The 23,127-nt window shown below is 39.3% G+C and overlaps 1 protein-coding gene across 5 annotated transcripts in view; it reads right to left on the bottom strand.

The window, feature by feature from the left end:
- UGGT2 (UDP-glucose glycoprotein glucosyltransferase 2) overlaps positions 1–17,626 on the bottom strand; it is a 245,734-nt gene extending 228,108 nt beyond the window's left edge. For all 5 annotated transcript variants that reach the window (XR_011969897.1, XM_072622097.1, XM_072622098.1 and 2 more), the window contains exon 1: positions 17,333–17,626. Coding sequence is in view for 4 of the 5 variants with exons in the window: in XM_072622097.1 (XP_072478198.1) it covers positions 17,333–17,499 (167 nt within the window). In the remaining variant the exon portion in view is untranslated. The remainder of the gene's footprint in view (positions 1–17,332) is intronic.
- Between the last annotated feature and the right edge of the window lie 5,501 nt (positions 17,627–23,127).

Below are 23,127 nucleotides of genomic sequence, written 5' to 3'. Positions count from 1 at the left end.
CCTCTATCCTATTCCCCTTACCCCATGTATTCTATTCTCTTTTCTTCCACCCTGTCCCTCCTCAAAAGTGTTTTGCTTCTGATTACCCATTCCCCCAATCTGGCCTCCCTTCTATCACCCCCGTCTCCCTTCTCTCAACCCTTTCCCCTTCTCTTTTTCTGTAGGGTAAGATAGATTTCTATTCCCCATTGCTTGTGTATCTTATTTCCCACTTACATGTAAAAACAATTTTTAACATTCATTTTTAAAACTTTGAGCTCTGGGGTGGAGCCAAGATGGCAGAGTAGAAAGACACATATGGAGGCTGCCCCCACACAGCCCATAAAACACCCATAGAGAGGGACTCTCAACAAATTTTGGAGCAGCAGAAGTGGAGAACAACAGAGTGGAGGAGATTTCCAGCCCAGGGTGATCTGAAAGACCCACAGGAAACGTCAGTTGCACTGGATGTGGAGCAGAGCTCAGAGCTCTCAGCCCAGCCCAGCCTCAGTGGCAGGGCTGGTGAACAGCCCTCCAAGGCAGAATCTCCAGTCGCGGAATTCCCAGTCCCAGCAGCAGAGGGTCCGCAGATCCCTCAACCCACAGGCACCAAAGGTTAGTGATGGGTTTATTCAGCTGGCCAGAAAGGGAGAAGGGCCTTCACATTGGGCAGGCAGCAGGAGTTCTCTGGGCAGCCCCTACAGCAGTCTGAGACCATAGCTGGATTGTAAAAACCCTGGGGGCACTGAAGAGCTGAGTCTTACCTCAGCCCTGTGTAGATGCCCTAAGGCAACTGGTCTTTGTCTCCCACTGAATGGAGGCCCTGCCCCCTCAGCTTGACTGAATCCCACCCCCCCAGTGCTAGCTTGGCAGAACTGGAGGTCAGGTGCCTGTGGAGAGGAAATGCTGCTAAGATTCTGGGCACAAAAATCCTTCCCTGCATCCAGACCAGTACACACTTGATTGTGCCACCTTGGAGGAACTGATATCTTACAGGTCCCCAGGGGATACCCTACTCTTGACAAAGGACCCAAAAGTCAAGTAACTGGTTGGGAAAATGCCCAAAAAAGGGAAAAAAGGTTACTTTCTTGGTGAACAGATATCTCCTCCCATCCTTTCAGGATGAGGAAGAACAATGCTTACCATCAGGGAAAGACATAAAAGTCAAGGCTTCTGTATCCCAAACATCCAAAATAAATATTCAATGGGCTCAGGCCATGGAAGAGCTCAAAAAGGATTTTGAAAATCAAGTTAGAGATGTGGAGGAAAAACTGGGAAGAGAAATGAGAGAGATGCAAGAAAAGCATGAAAAGCGGGTCAACACCTTGCTAAAGGAGACCCCAAAAAATGCTGAAGAAAATAACAACTTGAAAAATAGGCTAGCTCAATTGGCAAAAGAGGCTCAAAAAGCCAATGAGAAGAATGCTTTAAAAAGCAGAATTAGCCAAATGGAAAAGGAGGTTCAAAAGCTCACTGAAGAAAATAGTTCTTTCAAAATTAGAATGGAACAGATGGAAGCTAATGACTTTATGAGAAACTAAGAAATCACAAAAAAACCAAAAGAATGAAAAAATGGAAGATAATGTGAAATATCTCATTGGAAAAACAACTGACCTGGAAAATAGATCCAGGAGAGACAATTTAAAAATTATGGGACTACCTGAAAGTCATGATCAAAAAAAGAGCCTAGACATCATCTTTCATGAAATTATCAAGGAAAACTGCCCTGAGATTCTAGAACCAGAGGGCAAAATAAGCATTCAAGGAATCCACTGATCACTGCCTGAAAGAGATCCAAAAAGAGAAACTCCAAGGGACATTGTGGCCAAATCCCAGAGTTCCCAGGTCAAGGAGAAAATATTGCAAGCAGCTAGAAAGAAACAATTCAAGTATTGTGGAATTACAATCAGGATAACACAAGATCTAGCAGCTTCTACATTAAGGGATCAAAGGGCATGGAATGTGATATTCCAGAAGTCAAAGGAACTAGGACTAAAACCAACAATCACCTATCCAGCAAAACTGAGTACAATACTTCAGGGGGAAAAATGGTCTTTCAGTGAAATTGGGGACTTTCAAGCATTCTTGATGAAAAGACCAGAGCTGAAAAGAAAATTTGACCTTCAAACACAAGAATCAAGAGAAACATGAAAGGGTAAACAACAAAGAGAAAGCATAAGGGACTTACTAAAGTTGAACTGTTTACATTCCTACATGGAAAGACAATATTTGTAACTCTTGAAACTTTTTTCAGTATCTGGGTAGTTGGTGGGATCACACACACACACACACACACACACACACACACACACACACACACACACACATACACAGAGACAGAGAGAGAGACAGAGACAGAGAGCACAGGGTGAATTGAATAGGATGGGATCATATCTTAAAAAAATAAAATTAAGCGGTGAGAGAGAAATATATTAGGAGGAGAAAAGGAGAAATGGAATGGGGCAGGTTATCTCTCATAAAAGAGGCAAATAAAAGACTTTTCAGTGGAGGGAAAAAGAGGGGAGGTGAGAGAAAAAACATGAAGCTTACTTTCATCACATTTGACTAAAGGAAGGAATAAAATGCACACTCATTTTGGTATGAAAACCTATCTTACAATACAGGAAAGTGGGGGAGAAGGGGTTCAGCAGGGTGGGGAGAGAAAAATAAAAAAATAAAAAATAAATAAAACTTTGAGTTCCAAATTCTTACCCTTTCTTCCTCTCCACACACCCTCATTGAGAAGGCAAGCAATTCAATGTTATACATGTGCAGTCATGCAAAACACTCCATAATAGTCATGTTGTGAAAAACCAACTATATTTCCTTCCATCCTATTCTGTTCCGTTTGTTTTATTCTCTCTTTTCATCTTGTCCCTGTTCAAAAGTACTTCTGATTGCCCTCCCCCAATTTACTCTCCATTCTATCACCTCCATCCCCTTCCCTGTATTATAAAATAGATTTCCATACCCAAGTGAGTGTGTATGTTATTTCTTCTTTAATCCAATTCCAATGAGGGTAAAGTTCACTCATTTCCTTTCACCTCCCCCTTTCCTCCCCTCCACTGTAAAAACTTTTCCTTGCCTCTTTTATGTGACATAAGTTACCTCATTGTATCTCTTCCTTTCTCCTTTTCCCAATACATTCCTCTCTCATTCTTTAATTTTATTTTAGATATCATCTGTTCATATTCAACTCACCCCATGTCCTCTGTCTACATATATTCATTCCAACTACCCTATTAGAAAGGCCTCTTGAGATATATCATCTTTCCATGTAGGAATGTAAACAGTTCAACTTCTAGATAAGGAGCTGGAAAAGACTTCTAAAGGCCATCTTACTGATTTTCCTGATTCAAATCTCTCCTCTTTCCACCCATCCTCCACACAACTGCCAAAGTGATTACTCCAAAGTATAAGTCTGACCATGTAACTCTTCTACCCAGTAAATTCCAAAAGCCTCTATTTTCTTGATACATCATCAGAATAATGGCAGTATCAGATGAAAGAAGGGGTATATTTGAGAGATTTTATAAAGGTAAAAATAACAGACCTTGGCAAGAGATTGGATATGGTGTGTGAGAAACAGTGAGGAGTCAAGATGAAACCTAGGTTGTGAGCCTAAGAGACTGGGATGATGGTGTTGCCCTTTACAGTAATAGGGAAGTTAGGCATAGGAGAAGGTTAAAGGGGGAAGGAGCATATGAGTTCAGTTTTAGACATTTTGAATGTAAGATATCTTCTTGGACATGCAGTTTGAGATGTCTCAAAGGCAGTTGTGAGATTGGAGGTCATCAGAGAGGCTGGAGCAGGATAGGTAGACTTGAAAATTACCATTGGGATAGCAAATATTGCTAAAAAAAAAATAGCATTGGAATGGTAATTAAATCCATGAAAGCTGATGAAATCACCAAATGAAGAAGTCTAGAAGCAGAAGAGAAGGAGACTCAGGATAGAACCTTAAGGGATACCTATGGTTAGAGAGTATGACCTGGATGAGGATACAGCAAAGGAAAATGAGGAGGAGTGGTCAGATGGGTAGTGGGAGAACCAGAGGAGAGTGATATTCTGAAAATATAAAGAGAAGAGAGTATCGAGGAGAGGCTGGTGATCAAATGCAGAGAGGTCAAGAAAAATGAGGATTGAGAAAAAGTCATTGGATTTGGCTATTAAGAAGTGAGATATAAGAACAATGGATCTCCATATTACAACTGGAAGTATATTCCCTCTTAAGGATGTGGGGACTCTAGAATAAAACTCTAGTGTCATCCTGATCATGACTTCAACCTTGAACTGCTGTCAGTTTTCCTCCTTTCTTTCTTCCTTCTCTTAAATTCCAACTTCCTCTCCATTTTCCTGTTAACAACTGCCCCCTCTACCTTAAAGTAATAATAAAAAAAAAGAATCAATTGAGAATATTTTATTTTGAACCAGGGGCAGAGATTCAGATGAGATTAAACTAAATAGGTCTTGGATTAGAAGAAATAAATCAGTTCAGTAGTACAGCTCCTCTAAAATGGATTTGGGAATGGACTTGGGCTGGCACCACTCACTGGGAAGATAAATCTCAGTTGGCACCTAGTCCATTCTCACTGACGCCAGAGAGTCTGAGGGCCTGGTTCCATGTCCACTCCCACTTCTGACACAACCAGAGCCAAATCTTGTTCTAAACTGTAAATGGCCAGACCTGAACAGAGCAAACTAGAGATAGGAGAGGCAGGAATCAAACAGAAGCTTAATTTCATAGTAAGGAAAATAGTTTGCAAGTAAGGACACACATGTAGGAGTCCTGGGGGAATCCAAGGCAGTGTGGGGAGATCTCAGTAGTTATACCAGTTGCTACACAGTGAGTTGTAGCTCTGACAATGAGGGGTAACTGCAACAATGAGACAAATTTGCCACATAGCAGGGCTTCGTAACTAGAGCTTGTCTAAGCTCAAAAAACACCTGGTGCTCGTCAAAGCTATACAATAATTATGTGATTTTGCCAGAGGGTGAGATCATCCAGGGGATGAGCACAAAGAATTGTTGTTATGTCAAGCTCAGGGCACAACCTATTTGCTGGACTTTAGCTCAGGAATACAGCATCTCCCAATATCTTGACAACATATAAGTCCCTGGAAATGACAGCAACCCATGAATCTTTCCATTGGCAAATCCCAGCTTGAATTGTATCAGCTTTTTTACTATGGTTCATTTCATCTCAGTCCTTCTCCTTACTCCAATATTCTGAGCTCCTCAATATGTCAAATGATCTATATCTGTATGTCTGAAACCCCAGAATATGGGTAGTTTTAATATATAAGCAAAGAATAAATGACAAGTTAACTGTTAGGGAAATATCAGCAAAGATATTTAAGCCTTAAATTGTGGCTAGTGAAATTTTGGTATTTATGGTAAAAATTCCTGGGATTATAATTTACTATTGTTTTGAGTTTTATTATAGGGGTAGTTTTCTGAATTGTCATGAAGTCAATAGTAGAAAATGGCATGTGCTGCTATCTGGGAACTGCTAAATGTGGATGTCTGTGTTTGGGAAAAGTTTTGGGGACAACTATGTCATGGCCTAGGTAGGATCTTTCTATCTCTATTTCCCTATTGTGCTATTTTCTTTCTGAAAAGGAAATTTCCCTACCTGGTTAATCTTGAGCCTTGCTTTTAACATCCTATGACTAAATGATAGGCTGTCAGATATGACTCATGCTTGGAATCAAAAGAGTTAAAGGAGTTTTTCCTCCTGTTGATATATGACATTGTTGTAACTATGTCCCTCTTTTTCCTTTTATAGCAAATTTCTACAATCAAGAGGTTTTGTAAGTACAATAGTAAATACTGAATAATAGATCAATACTGGAGCATCTTTGAATTACCATAACAGGATGCAGGTATGAACACCTTACAATTTCAACCTGTATTTGTGGCCAAATTATAATGTAGGTATGATATCCCCCTAAGAGTGAAATGATCAAACAAATTAATAAGACAGAAGTATAATTTGAAAGTTTTCTAAGTAAATGGAATAGTAAATTTTGAGAAAAGCAACAGGGTTAGGCGTTTTCTCTAAGAATTATATATGTGTGTGTGTGTGTGTGTGTGTGTGTGTGTGTGTGTGTGTGTGTGTGTATGTATGATTGGCTTCTACATTTATTTATCATGGAAATTCAGGCTTTGAGTTTGTTTTGGTAACAAGTTCTCAAAATTGGATTAAGAATTTGCACATAAATTGTATGGATAATGGTGAAGAAAGTGAAATTACTTCCCAATTATTAAAGTATCTGATAACCTTAAAAGGCAGAAAAGCTCATTTTATAGTTGGACCCTCATAAATTTTTAAAAGATTCTTATATCAGGTACCAGATTTAGGTAAGGATAGAAACAACAAATGGTATATGAACTGAATTCCCTGAAGTTTCAAAACTGTAAAACTAAATTTAAATGACATTACTAGCAGAATTATCTAGGAACTTTAAGATTTGGAACAAGAGAAGCAAAACTCCCTTCAGAGATGTCCTGAGAATAAAGCTTATTGTACAAAAACAGATATCTAGGGACCAAATGACTACTTGAGACAACTGGATTCAAAATGTTGGGTAAATTGATTACTGAGGTGGGGGAGGTGGGGCCAAGATGGTGGAGCAACAGCACAGACTTGCTAATTCTTCCCCCTGCCCCAATTCAGCCAAATACTTGTAAAAATGACTTTAAACAAATTCTGGAACTGCTGAACCCACAGAATGATGAAGTGAAGCAAATCTCCAGACCAAGACAGCCTGGAAGATCACCACGAAGTATCTATCATGCCACCCTGGGAGCAGAGCACAGTCCAACGTGGGCCACACTAGCACAGATGGAACCCTGAGCAGACCTTGGGGGGGACTGAATCTTGGGCACTTATATTGGTTTCCAGACTTCACGAACCCAAAACATTGAGGACAAATTGGAAGGTTGGTAGAAAAAATCTGCGGGATCTGTGTGAGAGAGTAGAGTGGTCAGGCCCCAGCCCCAGGGCAGTGGAGGGCCTGTGCAGGAGGATCCCTTGGCAACAGCAGCAGGGGCAGGGACAGTGGCTGTTTCTAGAGCTCTAGGCCCACAGATTGTGGGGGATTGAGCAGCTGACAGTACACCCCCCCCACCTCAACTGGAAGCAGAGAACTACCTTGATAAAGAGCTCAAAAGTCAAGTAAATAGCTGGGAAAATGAGGAAAAACCAGAAAAAGAATCACACTATAGAATCTTACTTTGGTGACAAGGAAGACAAAAGTATACAAATAGAATACAACAAAATCAAAGCTCCTCCATCCAAAGCCTCCAAGAAAAATATGAATTGGTCTCAGGCCATGGAAGAGCTCAAAAACAATTTTGAAAATCAAGTAAGAGAAGTAGAACAAAAATTGGGGAGAGAAATTAGGGTGATGCAAGAAAATTATGAAAAATGTGTCAATAGTTTGGCAAAGGAGACCCCCCCCAAAATGTTGAAGCAAATAACACTTTAAAAAATGGACTAACCCAAAATTCAAAAGAGACTCAAAAAGTCAATGAGAAGAATGCCCTAAAAAGCAGAATTGCTCAGATGGAAAAGAAGGTCCAAAAACTCACTGAAGAAAATAATTCCTTAAAGATTAGAATGGAGCAGATCCAAAGCTAACGACTTTATGAAAAATCAAGAAGCTATAAAACAAAACCAAATGAATGAAAAAATATAAAATAACGTGAAATATCTCATTGGAAAAACAATTGACCTGGAAGATAGATTTAGGAAAGATAATTTAAAAATTATGGGATACCAGAAAGCCATGATCAAAAAAAAGATCCTAGACATCATGTTTCAAGAAACTATCAAGAAAAACTGCCCTGAAATTGTAGAACCAGAGAGTAAAAGAGATGTTGAAAGAATCTACCGATTGCATCCTGAAATAGATCCCCAAAAGAAAACTCCTAGGCATATTGTAGTCAAATTCCAGAGTTCCCAGGTCAAGGAGAAAATATTGAAAGCAGCCAGAAAGAAACAATTCAAGTATTGTGGGAATACAATCAGAACAACACAAGATCTAGCAGCTTCTACATTAAGGGATTGCAGGGCTTGGAATATGATATTCCAGAGGTCAAAGGAGCTAGGATTAAAACCAAGAATCACCTACCCAGCAAAACTGAGTATAATACTTCAGGGAAAAAATAGTCAATCAATGAAATAGAAGCCTTCCAAGCATTCTTATTGAAATGGCCAGAGCTGAATAGAAAATCTGACTTTCAAACACAAGAATCAAACATGTGAAGGTAAACAAAAAAAAGAAACCATTTGGGAGTTACTAAAGTTGAACTGTTTAAATTCCCACATGGAAAAAATCATATTTTTAACTCTTGAGACTTTTTGTAGTATTAGGGTAGTTGAAGGGATTATATACATATTGACAGAAGGCACAAGGTGAGTTAAAAGAGGCAAGAAAAAGCTTTTTCAATGGAGGGGAAAAGGGGGAGGTGAGAGGGAAAGAGTGAACCTTACTCTCATCATATTTGGCTTAAGGAGAGAATAACATGCACACTAAATTTGGTATGAAAATCTATCTTACACTACAGGAAAGTAGAGGGGAAGGGAGATGACAGAAGGGAGGGCAAATGGAGGAGGGGATAATTAGAAGTAAATACTTTTGAGGAGGGATAGGGTCAAAAGAGAGAATAAAATAAATGGGGGCAGGATAGGATAGAGGGAAATATAATTAGTCTTTCACAATATGACTGTTATGGATGTATTTCGCATAACTCCACATATATAACCTATATTGAATTGCCTGCCTTCTCAGTGGGGCTAGTTGGGGAAGAAGGAAAGGAGAGTAGTTGCAACTCAAAGTTTTAAAAACGAATGTTAAAAATTGTTTTTATATGCAACTGGGAAATAAGATATATATGCAACTGGGTATAGAAATCTATCTTGCCCTACAAGAAAATAGAAGGGATGGGGATAACAGAAGGAAGGGGTGTGATAGAAGGGGGGGTAGATTGGGGGAAGTGGTAATCAAAATGCATGCTATCTTGGGGGGCGTGGAGGGAAGAGATGGGGAGAAAATTTGGAACTCAAAATCTTGTGGAAATGAATGTTGAAAACTAAACTAAAAATAAATTAAACTAATATGGAAAATTGTTTATTAAAAATTAAAAATAAATAATTTTTTAAAATGCATACTGAGAATGGGTCACTAGAATAGAAGGAGACTTAATTTTAATTATGTGTGAGTTTTCTTGGTTACCTTGGTGACATGTAAATCTCTCTTCTCAGAACTAGTCCATTGTAAGACCTCTAAGTATTTTGATCTGTATCTGACAAGGTATATACGCAATTATGGGAATTGTGAGAAAAAACTTTATTGCATTGTTTGAACCTAGCTCTATATGACTGGGAAATTGGATCATCTCAAAGTGTTGATTAGAGACTCTTAACTAAGGACTTATATTATATTTACCAGAAATTCAGATTCAAAAATTGATGCAAGCAGTTCTCTGTAATGGCCCCTATTGTGTCCTTCTGACTACTCCCACAGTCTTCAAATTTGTGGGTGTGGACTCCTATATCTTCTGAAGAAAGCCCTGGCTCCTGAGTGAACAGCAGAACCCTCCAGGAAACTTTACTATGGAACCAGAAGCAGCCAACATCCAGATGAGACAGCTGTCCCAAAATTCCAGACAAAGGTTAAGTATACTGTCCTAGCTTCTTCTCTTCTTCCGTTTTGTTATGTGCCCAGCTACCAAGGCCCTGATTCAAGTATGTGTTGGCATTTTCTTCTCCTACATTCTTGGCCACCCTCTTCTTTCTGCTTGCAAGCAAACAATGGCTAGCAATGATACCTAGCACATACTTCCCCAATAAGTCTCCTCAAAGAATTAACCCCCTGGGCAACATCTCATCCAGGCCAACTGGCCTCTTGTGGCATCTTGGCTTATACCCGCCTCTCCTTTATTGGCCAGAAGGGTAGGGGTTCTTTCCCTCTTTGACCAAAAGATGAAATGTCAAGATATTAGCAAACACCCTGTTTTGCAGAGCTAAGGTCCAGCAAACAGGTTATACCCTGAGCTCTTCATAACAACAATCCTTTGTAGTCACCCTCTGGCAAAATCACATAATTATTGTATTGCTTTGACCAGTACCAGATTTTTTTTTGAGCTCACAAAGTCCTACTATGAATCAAACTTGTCTCATTGTTAGGGCTACAGTTCACTGTGTAGCCATTGGTATAAATATTGAGATCTCCCCACACAGCCTTGCTTCTCCCCATTATGGGCATGACTCCAGCACATGTGTCCTTGCTTGCAAGCTGTTTCCCTCACTTTGAAATCAAACTTCTGTTTGATTTCTGACTCTCCTGTCTTTAGCGTGCTCTGTTTGCCTCTGGCTACCCACAGGTTAGAGGCTGATTCCCTCTAGCTGACAGTCTAGCGTATAGTGGTTGGATCACTATGTGATGAAATCTGAATACAATCATACAGGCTTTGCACATACTTATTAAATTTATATTTCAAGGTGCAGTTACTTTTGCATTAATATCCAGGTAAGTGAAAGGAAAAGAGAAGAAAGCAACAGCATATGGGGTATAAGTTTAGCAATCATCTCAGGACAGAAATACTGTATATGTTTCTTCTATTATTCTTTCTAGTCTATTTTAGCTTCACCTCAACCCCTTTTTTCTTCCCTCTACTATTGAAACTAAAACTCCCTAACTTTCTAAAGAGATACTGTATGGCATAATGGAGAGAATTGATCTCAGAGCAAGGAAGACAAATTCAAGTTCTGCTGCTGACATGTATTGGCTCTGTGACCTTGGATAAGACACTTTTTATTTCTCTAGGTAAATACTTAAGATTAAAAATTGCAGTAACTAATTTCTCTTTCTTCTGCACCTCTTTCATGATTTTCTTGCATCACTCTTATTTCTCTTCCCAATTTTTCATCCACACCTCTTACTTGATTTTCAAAATTCTTTTTGAGCTCTTCCTTGGCCTGAGACCATTTCATTTTTTTTTCTTTGGGGGCTTTGGATGTAGGAGCCTCGATCTTGCTGTATATTCCTCCAGTTGTATGTTTTGATTTTCCTCATCCGAAAGGATGGGAAAAAATACCTTTTTACCAAGAAAATAATCTGCTATAGTCTTATTCCTCCCCCCATTTTGGGAATTTTCCTAGCCAATTACTTGACTGTTGAGCCCTTTGTCAAGTGGAGGGTATACCACCCTAGGCTTTAGAGGTTTTGTGCAGCTGTTTTCAGAGATATCTCTAGGGACCTGTAAATTCTCAGTTTCTCCAAAGTGGCATAGTCAAGGGAGAGGTGTTTACTCCTCTTCTGACTGCACTCTGGTCTGTGAGCAGCCACTAAGCACTCTTTTCTGTCCTGAAACTTCAAGTAGGATTGTGTCTCCATAGTTAACAACAGCTCTGCCATGCCAGTGCTCCCTCCTTCTCCCCCCAGGGCCACCACTCAGGACTGAGACCCAGATCAGACACATTCCCTCACCTTCTGTAGGCTGAGAGCTCCAGAACCCACCACTGCTGCACTGGCTGTAGTTGTCCTGGGGCTAGGCCTGAGGCCCAACCAACTTTCCCTCTAACACAGGTGAAGGAGCTTTCTCATTGACCTTTGAAGCTGTCTTTGTTTTTTTGTGGGTTGAGGAATCTGAAAACTACAGCAGCTGCCTATGATTTAGCACCCTGAAGCCTGCTCCAAGCCTAGTGCAATAGACGCTTCCTGTCGACCTTCAAGGGGTTCTTGGACTGCAAATCCGTTTCACTCTGCCATTTTGTGGTTTCTGCTGCTTTAGAATTTGTGTAGTCATTTTTACAGGTATATTAAGGGCTTTGGGGGGAGAGGTCAAACTTCTACTCCCCCATCTTGGTTCCACCCCCCCCCCCTTCACTCATACCAATTCCATGTGGTATTTATCCATCACTGAGACCTGCTCCCTGCCTCCTTCCTGCATCTCTCCCCGCCCCCCCCCCCCCCAACCCAGAACACTATATCTCTGACCCTTTATTGCAACACTAGTAGTATCTTTACCCACACCCCTCCTCCCTCCTACTCCCAACACACTGGTCCTAGAGGGGAAATAGTGATATTCATTGCTCTTTACTACTACTTCCAGACTCTCTTTTTATCATCAACACTCAGAAAGCTTTCCTTTGGCATCGACAGTATTGAAAATCTTCTACCCAAGACAGATTACGGTAGCTATTATATCCTTATCACCATTTTGGACTTTAACTTCTCCAACTGTATTCATTTTGGATTTCTTTGTCTACTCCAACACACCTCCATTCTAGGTATCCTCCCTTTTCCCTTTCATTCTTTTGTGTTGTCTTCTCTCCATTAGATTATAAGCTCCTTGAAGGAAAGGACTGGGCTTTTTTTTTTGTATATCCAGTATTCAGAAGAGTGCCTACCATATAGTAGGTGCTTAATAAATGTTTAGTAACTATTGACTATTCTATTTCCTTTACCAAGGAGTTCAGCACTTTGCTTATACCCTTTCCCTTTCCTATCCAGTGCTTTTTACCTTATTCTCTTTAACATTCCAATTCATTAGTCTTTTAAAATCCACTTCAGTCACTGCACAGGGATTTCCACACACATTGAAATCTCATCACTGCCCATACAAGTGTTCCACTTCTCTAATTAGATATTCTGACATTCCTTTGACTATAACTTCCTATCAGTCTATCTCTTCCTATGCCTCAACATTCTTAAACCCATTTTTCTCTTCAGACTTTCAATCCTTATATCCCTCAGGACTTCCTCAGGTCATTATCCTTGTTCTGATTTCAACTCTTCTCCCCCTTGCACTCTGACCCAAGAATTAGGCAATTCAGCTCTACACTGTTCTCTACTTAAATCTCTTGCCCTCTTGTTCCAGCATCCCTTGTCAAATCTCAGCCCTGAACTGCTCCCACAATCCTTCTCCTCTTCTATTATTATTCTACTTCTTCTGAATGAAGATGGATGTAAGTCATACAACTATGCTGAGCACATTATAAGTTCATGTTATCCAATTTCAAGTGTGCCTTCACAACAATAAGGCAATTCTTTTATTCTACCCTAATGGATTCCCTACCTCATTCTCCACAAAAACTTTTCAAAAACTTCTCCTCTCTCCCCAGCCAGCCATACTTCAATCTTTTGCCCCCTTTTAGCTGAGGACATCAGCTCCTACTTTACTGAGAAGACTGCATCCATTCTACACAAGTTCCCCTTTCTTCATCTCAATAGCATTGGCATCATTTCTTGATCTTTCCTCCTTTCCCCTTTTGACAATTACATGGTCTTTCTTTTTGCCAAGGCCAGTCTTTCTATAAGTGCCTTTGATCATGTTTCCATTTTCTCTAGCAGACTGCAACTCTAAAATACCTCCATCTCCAACTTCTCTCTATCTAAAAATTACTTATTTACTTCCTTTAGACATTTCCAATTAATCCCCACCCTTAAAAAACAAACAAAAAAACCCCAGTCTTTACTAAAAAGGAAGATGGCTTGGCAGCACCAGTTCTCAAACTGTACTGCAGTAGTAATCATCGAAACAATCTAGTGCCAGATAATATATAGTGATCAATGGAATAAATCAGACAAACATACAGAAAAGGAAATGACCACACTAACCTAGTATTTGACAAACCCAAAAGTCCAAGCTATTCCATCAAGAACTCACTATTTGTAAAAAACTGGGAAAACTTGAATGCAATCTGCTAGTTAGGCTCAGATGAACCTCTCATATAGTATATCAAGATAAGCTCAAAGTTATTTAGACATAAAGGGTAATATCATAACATTAGGGGAGCATGGAAAAAAGTTGTCAGATCTACTGATGAGGGAAGAGTTCACGACCAAATAAGAGAGAGGATCATTAGAGGTAAAATGGATAATTCAATTGCATGAAATTAAAAAGCGTAAATAAGACTAATGCAGCCAAAATTAAAAGCAGGAAAGTGCAAATCATTTATTCTCATAAAGTTCTCATTTCTCAAATAGATAGGGAATGGAGTTAAATTTATAAAAATAGGAGACATTCTCCAGTGATAAATGGTCAGAGGATATGAACAGGTAGTTTTCAGAAGAAGAAACCAAAGTTATCAAGTCATAGGAAAAATATGCTAACTCACAAATAATTAAATACAAATTAATATAATCATGAGGTACCACCTCATATTATTAATCAGACTGGCTAACATGACAAGAGAAAGAAAATGACAAATGCTAAAGGGGATGTGGAAAGATAGGTACATTAGTTCACTGTTGGTAGAGCTGTGAACTGGTCCAACCACTTCAGAGATCAATTTAGAACTAGAGCCAATAGGCTATAAACAGTATACATATACCTTGTGACCTAGTGATACCACTATTAGATGTGTACCCCCCACAAAAAAATCAAAGAAAAGCAAAAAGACAAATATATAAAAATATACATAGCCACTTCTTGTGGTGGCAAAGGAGAAGGTATGTCCATCCATTGGGAAATGACTAAACAAGTTATATAATCCATGAAATAAATATGTTGGAATACTATTGTGCTGTAAGAAATGTTAAGAAGGATGGTTTAAAAAAAAACCCTGGGAAGACCTCTATTACTTGATGCAAAGTGAAGCTAGCCATACTGGGACACGTTGTACATAGTAAGCACCAACATCATAATGACAATCAATTGTGAAAGGAAGTTCCTCTGACCAACAGAATGATTCAAGACAATTCCAAAGTACTCATGATGAAAAACGTTATCCAGTTCCAAAGAGAGAGAACTGGTGAACTCTGAGTGTGGACTGAAGCATATTTGCTTTTACTTTATTTTTCGTTTTTTTTTCCCCTTTCATAACATGTGCAATGTGTAAATTACATGTTTTGTATGACTCCATATGCATAATATGTATCATATTTCTTGCCTTTTCAATGGAAAGGGAAGGGGCAAGAGGAGGAGAGAATTTGGAACTGAAAGTAACAACAAAATTGAATTTAAAAAACTCTTTTCTTTTTATATCTTTATACTTCTCTCTTTTTGAGATAAACTCTTGGAAAAGCTGTTTGTATTTTCACTGCCTCCAAACTTGTCTCCCCTCACTCTTCAAAAACTTTACCATTTAGATTCTGGCCTCATCATCTGGTTGAACTGTTCTCTCCACAGTTACCATTGACTGCCAGATTTGATAGTCATTTTCTTTCCTCATTATCTTCAACCTAAATTTGAACATTTGAAACTGGTGACCATCCTTTACTGGATACTGTCTCTTCTCTGGGCCCTAGTGACACTTCCTTCTGGTTCTCTTATCTGTCACCTTGATTATTCATCATCCATATCATGCCCCAACTGTGGAAGTTTCCCAAGTTTCTATATATATCCCTTCTCATCTGTCTCCTCTCTCTGTCTCTGTCTGTCTGTCTCTCCCCTCTCTTAATAATTTCATCAATTCCCATAGATTTATCATCTTCTATGAAGATGACTCCTACATCTACATACCTAGAGATATCTCAGATTCAATAATCCAAAACAGAACTTATTATTACTCCACTCCCAAATCCATCCCTCTTTCATATTTCCCTGCTTAACTCAATTCCTCATTCCTCCTCCCTCTGCATAATCAATCAGTTATCGTGACATATTATTTACCTCCCTAGCATCCATTGCATTATCTTCTCTCACCTAAATTATTGCAATGGCCTTCTAATTGGTCTCTTTGCTTCAACTTTCTTCCTGATTTCAATCAATCCTCCACACTACAGACAGCTATTTTCCTTTAAGGGTAGATCTGACCATCTTATTTCCCTATTCAGTAACCTCAAGTGACTTCCTATTGCTTCTAGAATAAAGTATGAATTTATCTGTTTAGCTTTTCAAGTCCTGTACAACCTTTCCTCTACCTATCATTCCAGGTTAATTATGCAAGGCAACTAGTTTGTGAAGTGTGCTGGAGTTGGAGTCAGGAAGATCTTGGTTTAATTCTTGGCTCAGACATTTAATTGCTATGTAATATTGGGCAAGTAACTTAATCTTTGCCTCAGTTTACTTATACATACAGACATATACATACTCATGCATATATACATATATGTACATAGACATATATGTATATGTGTGTATGTATATCAGCCACTGCTTGACAGGGTTGTTATAAGGATCAAATGACATATTTGTAAAACACTTCACAAAACCTAAAACACTCTATGAATGTTATTATTGCAATTAATGCAATAAATCACCCTTCTGTACTCTGCGATCCACATAAAATGGCTTTCTCCCAGTTTTTCACACACAACACTATCTCCTGTCTCTATTCCTTTGCACTGGCAATTCCTCATGCTTGGGGTGCACTCCTTCCTCTCTTTTTTCAAAACCACTTTAAAGGGAAATCTTTCCTGACTCCCTCAATTAAGCTCCTCCCTTTCAAACCAATTTGCATTCTAATACTTTGTAGTTACAATTATTATAAAATAGTTAAGTACTTTGTCCTGATTTTATTCTGAATGTATTTCTATCCTGTCTAGGTCTTTAGTGCAATTCTGAGCTTTGATAGTTTAAATAAGTTTTAAGCTTTAAAAGATTAAAACTGCACTTAAAGAGTTTTGGAACACCCTGCATATGTCCATGTTGTTTCCCCCATTAGGATGTAAGCCAGCTGGTTAGGAGATTGATTATTCCTGGGACCATATTTGTTTCGATAATACTTTGGCACATAGTTAGAGCTTAATCAATGCTATTAATTGATTGATTTAATCTGCAGAAGTTCCTCACAAGGAGGGAGCTTTCTTAAATCAAGGAGATCCTAGGTCTTTTCCCCATTCCTAACTTCCCAAAACGCTAAAGCAGCAAAGTTGAATAAACATAGGAAGGGAGGTGGCACAGTAGAGGGGACACGTCTCAGTAAGAAAACTGTAGCTTTGGAGTTAAAAAGAAGCTGAGAATGATATTAGAAGGGGATAGAAATCTACAACAAAGTAGTAGCTTTAGAATTAAAAAGTATCCGAGAATGAAGTATAAGGAAATAGGGATCTGCAACAAAGTAGCAGCTTTGAAGTTAAAAAGTAGCTGTGAATGATAGTATAAGGGGATAGGGATTTGCAACAAAGCAGGGAGTTAAAAAGTAGCTGAGAATGACAGTAGAAGGGGATGGGGACTTGGAGAGCCACAGGGGAATGGGAGACTCGGAAGGCCGGGTCACAGCCCCAGAGGCGATCCCCCGAATCCCTAACCCAGCAGTGTGGGACCAGCAGGAGAAAAGGAAGAGACGTAGGCGGGCGCCGACGCTCCCCATCCCGGCCAGCCCCATCCTCCCCACGCCCCGAGCCGCCTCCCCGCCCCGGCCGCTCTCGGGCCTAGGCGCCGCTCCCGCACCCACCTCGCCTCCAGCAGCAGCGGGGTCGCGGGCCACTTCGCAGACAAACTGGCCGTCACCGCCTTGGAGGAGGCGGCGGCGGCGGAGGGCGCCTGAGCTCCGAGCAGCGGCAGCGACAAGGACATCGTGCCGAGGAGCAGCCGCACCACGTAGGCAGCCGCCGCCGCCATGGCGGGGAAAGGAAGGGATGGAGCTGAGAGAAGGCGAGAAAAAGGAGGACCGGGCGGCCGGGACCCCGACTTCAGCCCAAAACTACCGCCCTCCGGACGACCCTGCCCCTAGCGACCGCCCATTTCCGGCTGGGGGAGGAGAGAGGTGGGATGGATGGAGTCCGTTATCCTGCGTTCCGCTGAGACCGCGGGAAGAGGGCGCATGCGTAGATTCGTGCTATGGGGCAAGGTTGGGATGAGCCTGAAATGGGATGGGGATCATCTCCAATGTGGAGACTTCGCTCCCTTTCCTTTGGGAGAGAGAAGTCAGCACCGTCATTTGAAGCAGTCAATGCCAATGGTAGGTATTTCCAATTTTCCATCTATATCTATAGACACATATATCTGTGTATATACATATACACACACCTATCCACACATGTATACATACTCATATATGAACACACATATACAACATATGTATACATACATGTATGTGTGTGTGTGTATATATATACACACACACACACATACATTGTCTCCCCCATTAGATTGTTATCTCCAGAAGGGGGCTGTTTTCTCTTTTCTTTGTACCCACAGTGCTTACCAGGGTTCCTGGCATATAGTAATAATTCTTCTTAAGTGATAGTATTTCAGAATCTGCTTTAAAAGGGACCCTAGAATTTCAGGCTAGATGGGATCTCAGAGGTCATTTTAATCTAGATACAAATATTTAACAAGTGATTCTCCAGGGAAAATGCACACAGAATCAGTTAACCTTCCTTCCCTTGGACCTTGGGACTTGGACTAGTATGGTAGAATTGAATTTAACTACTGATCAGCTCGCAAAAATCTCTGAAGATGAGAGAAATGGGGCTCATTTCTCTTGAGGCTCTAATATTGTCAAACAATGTTCTGAAGAAGCTCCCTCATGGCCTTGGAAACGTTTGGAAGTTAAGAGAATTGGACTTAGAGGAGAACAAACTAAAATCCTTGCCAAATGAAATTGCTTACCTTAAAGATTTACAGAAATTTGTTCTAATGAACAACCAGTTGAATAATCTTTCAAGAGGAATTGGTCACCTTACATATCATGGCCTTGGAGAGAACCTACTAGACCATCTTCCTGAGGAAATTGGTATACTACAGAACCTAGAAGAGCTATATATTTGAATGACAACCCTAACCTTCATGGCCTTCCTTTTGAATTGGCTTTCTGCAGCAAACTGTCAATCATGAGTATTGAGAACTGTCTAATCAGTCACCTTCCACTTAAGCTTATTACAGGAAGACCATCTTTCATCAGTTTCTAAAAATGGAAAGTTCATATTGTGCCATGATCTGATGCAAATCAGTTGGTCCCATACACTGTGCAAAATATAAACTGCATTAATGTTGTCTCCTATCTATGTCTGTATCTCTGCATATATACATATAAATATATATATATGGCAGATTTATTAAGACTGCACAATGTGTTTCTGCTAATAAGGGAATCATAGCCATTTAATTTTTTTTATTCTGTACAAAATGCTTTTTTGAGTTTTCTTTGCTGAAATTGATGAATTTTTGTGTATTGAGTCATATGTAATACCAGTTCACTTAATACATTTGCCAACAAATTTGAAAAATGTTAAATTTAAGGGAAAAAATAGAAAAAAAGAACATTGCACACAGAGCATGCTTCTAAATTTAATCTGTATTAATATTTTCTCCATCATTTTCTTGTCTAGACAATTCATAAATCTAGATAATCTCTTGTTTAATGTGTCTAGACAAAATAATAAATCAAATCTTGGCTTGTAGCCAATTGACAAGGTGTAAATACTCACACTGAAAATTTACCAAGTGATTCCAGACTGTTGAACTGCACCCAGCACTCTCCTGCATCCAGAGGTTATTAACCTGGGATCCAATGAACTTGGATGGGGGGGAAATTACATCAACTTCAAATAGAATTTAGCATTTCTCTTAATTATTTCAAAACATTATTCTGAGAAGAACAGAGGCTTTATCAGACTACCAAAGAGGGTTAATGATATACGAAAGAATCCCCTGGAAATCTACCTCCTTGTTATCAAGTGATAGGGAAGCTGAGTCCCATAGGATATTGACTTGCCCAAAGGCTGCCTCCCTTGTGTGCCCTTGATAACCTTAACAGGGACCATTTATTACTTTCCATGGTTTATGGTAGATATCTTAAGTCATATCTAAACTGTAGGCAGTTTAAGTAAAGTGAGTTCTTTTTTCCTGAATATTGGCCCACAGGACAGCAGATTCTGATTGGCTAGTTTGAAAAGCATTTTCAAAGGAAGAAGAAAAAGCCCTAGGGAAGGAAGAAAAAATAGTGGGGGCAGGGGAAGGGGTGTGGAATGGGAGCTAGGGAGGAATAAAAAGAGATGATGTGAATACTAATAAATTAATCATACAGTCCTAGAGGTGGAATAGTTCTCAGAGGCCTAACCCAAATTCCTGCTATTTTAGAATTAGGCAAAACTGAGTCACAGAGAAGGTAAATTATCAGCTACCAGATTTCTATTCATAGTATCACCATTTGCCCTGTCTCTGACTCAAAACCAGAAACCCCATGATCTTTGAATCCTTCCTCTTACCTCCATCAAATCTGTCCCTAAAGATCAAATCATCACAGTCAGCTGAGCTAATTTCAACTCCTACTTCCTCTCTACCACCTATCATTCTGGGAAGTTCACTTCCCCTCCTCCTACCCCTGTCTCCATTTTGACTAGGTAATCTCTTGGGTCTCTTTCAGCTTTAAATGTTATCATTTGATAATGTTTAATATAAAATTTTGGAATAATCTCTTTGTTCTCTCTGAAGCAAACTCAGAGAATGCCTCTTCCTATGTCAATAAAAGCCAGCCAGGGCTGACTTAACATTCCTTAAAAGACCTTTAAGCTAAGACACTATCTTGAATAACGGGACGTTTTGCATATCTTAATATTTGTAGACATATACTATGTTATGACATGTTAATGGTAAAGAAAACACAGACATCTTGGGTCATAATTTCTATGTGAAACTTTGTCAAACTCTGTTATCTTATTGTATTTCCAACCTATGCAATTAAGAAATTCCTTTCTAATGGTCTAGTTAATCACTCATGGAGATCATAAATCTGAAGGACACAGAACACTTCTTTGTCCTAAAATCGTATTTAAGGCTGCCCAATTCTTTGTATCGGTAGCCAGAACATTTCTGGCTCCATAATGCATTATGTTACCATTTTCTTTAATAGGGAATTGATCAATTAATTAATTAAATCTTAAGAGTTTTCAGGTCAACACATTCTAACACCTGCACCCCACTCAGCATCTTTTTTTTGATGGCCCTGATTTTCACTCAGTCTCAAAAGAATCCAAACTTCATTCTTTACTTTCCCCTTTTTATTTTTCTCCTCTCCTTACTCTAATACAATACATTTTCAACTCCTGTTTATTTTACATGTATGTATGTATGTTCTAGGATCAATCACTTCCTTTCATTTCCCCCCTGCAACCATCCTATTTCAGATTCTCATACTTCTCATATAGTGCCAATCATAGAACACAAAAGGCAAGAACTTGAAATCTTGGAAATCTAGCTTAATCCCTTTATTTTGTAGAGAAACAAACTGAGGCCCAGAGAGAAATTATATTTCCTAGGTCACAAAGGTATTTAATAGCATAGCTAGGATGTAATGGCTCCCTAACTGTTCTGCCTTCAGGCAATTCTCTTTCTAGTTTAACCCATCCCTATTACTAATGCTTCATCTTTGAATTACAAAATGTTTCATCCTGTCATTCAATGCTCCCCACAATTTAATTCCAATAAGAAACTTGGGATATTTCACCTGGAAAAGAGAAGACCTAGGAGGAATATGATAGCTGTCTTCAAGTAGTTGAAGGGCTATAATATGGAAGACGGATGAATTCAGAGTAGTGGGTGGAAGTTAGAGAAACAAGTTTCTTTAGACTGAATGTAAGGAAAGGCTTCCTAACAATTAAAGCTATCCAGAAGTGGGATAAGTTGCCTTGGAAGATAGTGGGTTCTTCCTTTATAGAAGTCTTCAAGCAGAGGCTGGATGACCACTTGTATAGGACACTATAGAAGATATTCATGTTCTAGTACAGTTTGGACTAGTTGGCTTCCAAGTTCCCTTCTAATGCAGAGATTCTGGGATTTCTTTTCATCTTTAACTGTTACTACTTATTTTCACATACTCAATTTTAACCAAACTGAAGTAGTCAACTAACAAATTATTATGAAGATATTAAATATTTAAAATGTGCCAAACACTATGTTAGGAGACAGAAATAAAAAGGCAAAAATTAAACCATCTAGACCTCAAAAAACTTTCTCCCTCTTATACACATAATATCCAAAATAAAAACAAGGTGTTATGGAGGCTTTGCACTAACATCTGGAAGAGAAGGGGAGATCAAAAAAAGGACTCATAGGAAATAGCATTTGAACTGAATTTTAAAGGAAACTAGAGATTTTAAAAGGTGAAAAGGAAATGTATTTGGACATAGAGGACAAATTGTGAAAAGACACAAATAAAATCTAGTACATTATATATATATGGGGGAGGGGGAAGAAAAAAGGCTATTACTTGCACACAGGGACAAAAGAATACCAGGCGCTATTGGCTGATTTGGTATGAGACTAAAAAGGAATAGTAGATTAAGTGAAGGATAGTGAAGGGCTTATATGCCCAAAAGAGAGTTTTTTCATTTGATTCTATAGGTAATAGAATCAATTGAGCATGGCAGTTGACATGGTTGAATTGACATGGTTGGACCTGTGCTTTAGGAGTATCATTATATCCTAGTTCCTCCATTCCACATTTACTTCCTATTTTCTCCCATTTCCTTGTCTTTATGACTGTGCCTGCCTCCCATTCTTGGAATGTACTCTCTTCCCTCTTTCTTTCTCTTTGTTTAAGGTACAACTCAGGTGCCCCCTTAATGAAGCCTTTTGTAAATCCTTTCCCTCGGTTCCACTCTTCCTAAGTAGCTGAAAGTTTTCTGTTTCTCTTCACACTGTTCATAACTCTTTGCCTTTTTCACTTGTTCCCATTGCCTCTTGTATAATAATTACCAGTGTACTTATTCCCATTGCCACTCCCCTAGCTCAGTATTTCCTTACTTCTACTTTCTTACTTACAGCCTCCCATTTCAATCCATCCCATATACTATGGTAAAGATACCTTCCTAAAGCACAGTTTTGATCAGATGACTTTCTGCTCAAAAGCCTTCAATGGCTTCCTGTTGCCTCTTGAATAAAGTCCAAACTCATTTGCTTGACATTCAAGCCCCTCCATAATGTGACACCAATCTATTTCTTCTAGATTTATCGTTTACCACTACCCTTCACAAATCCTACCTTCCAGCCAAACCGAATGACTGTATTGGTACAAATCTTACATAAAACCTCTTCTGCCTAGAGTCAGTGCTCAATGGATTCTCACATTTCTTTTCATTTCTTTCCATCCCAGTGATCCTGAAACCCTGGTAGCTGATATTCAAGCTCTATGTCGCACCTTCAACTTTCAGGCTTGTCTACTTCAATTCTGCAACCTCTTCCCACCTACAAGGCCCTACTCCAAATCTGTAGTATTGTACCCTCTGAAATGCCTGCTCCATAGTT

This window comes from Notamacropus eugenii, chromosome 6 (assembly GCF_028372415.1).
Source record: "Notamacropus eugenii isolate mMacEug1 chromosome 6, mMacEug1.pri_v2, whole genome shotgun sequence".
Lineage (NCBI taxonomy): Eukaryota > Metazoa > Chordata > Mammalia > Diprotodontia > Macropodidae > Notamacropus > Notamacropus eugenii.
This window is presented reverse-complemented; position numbering and strand designations above follow the sequence as displayed.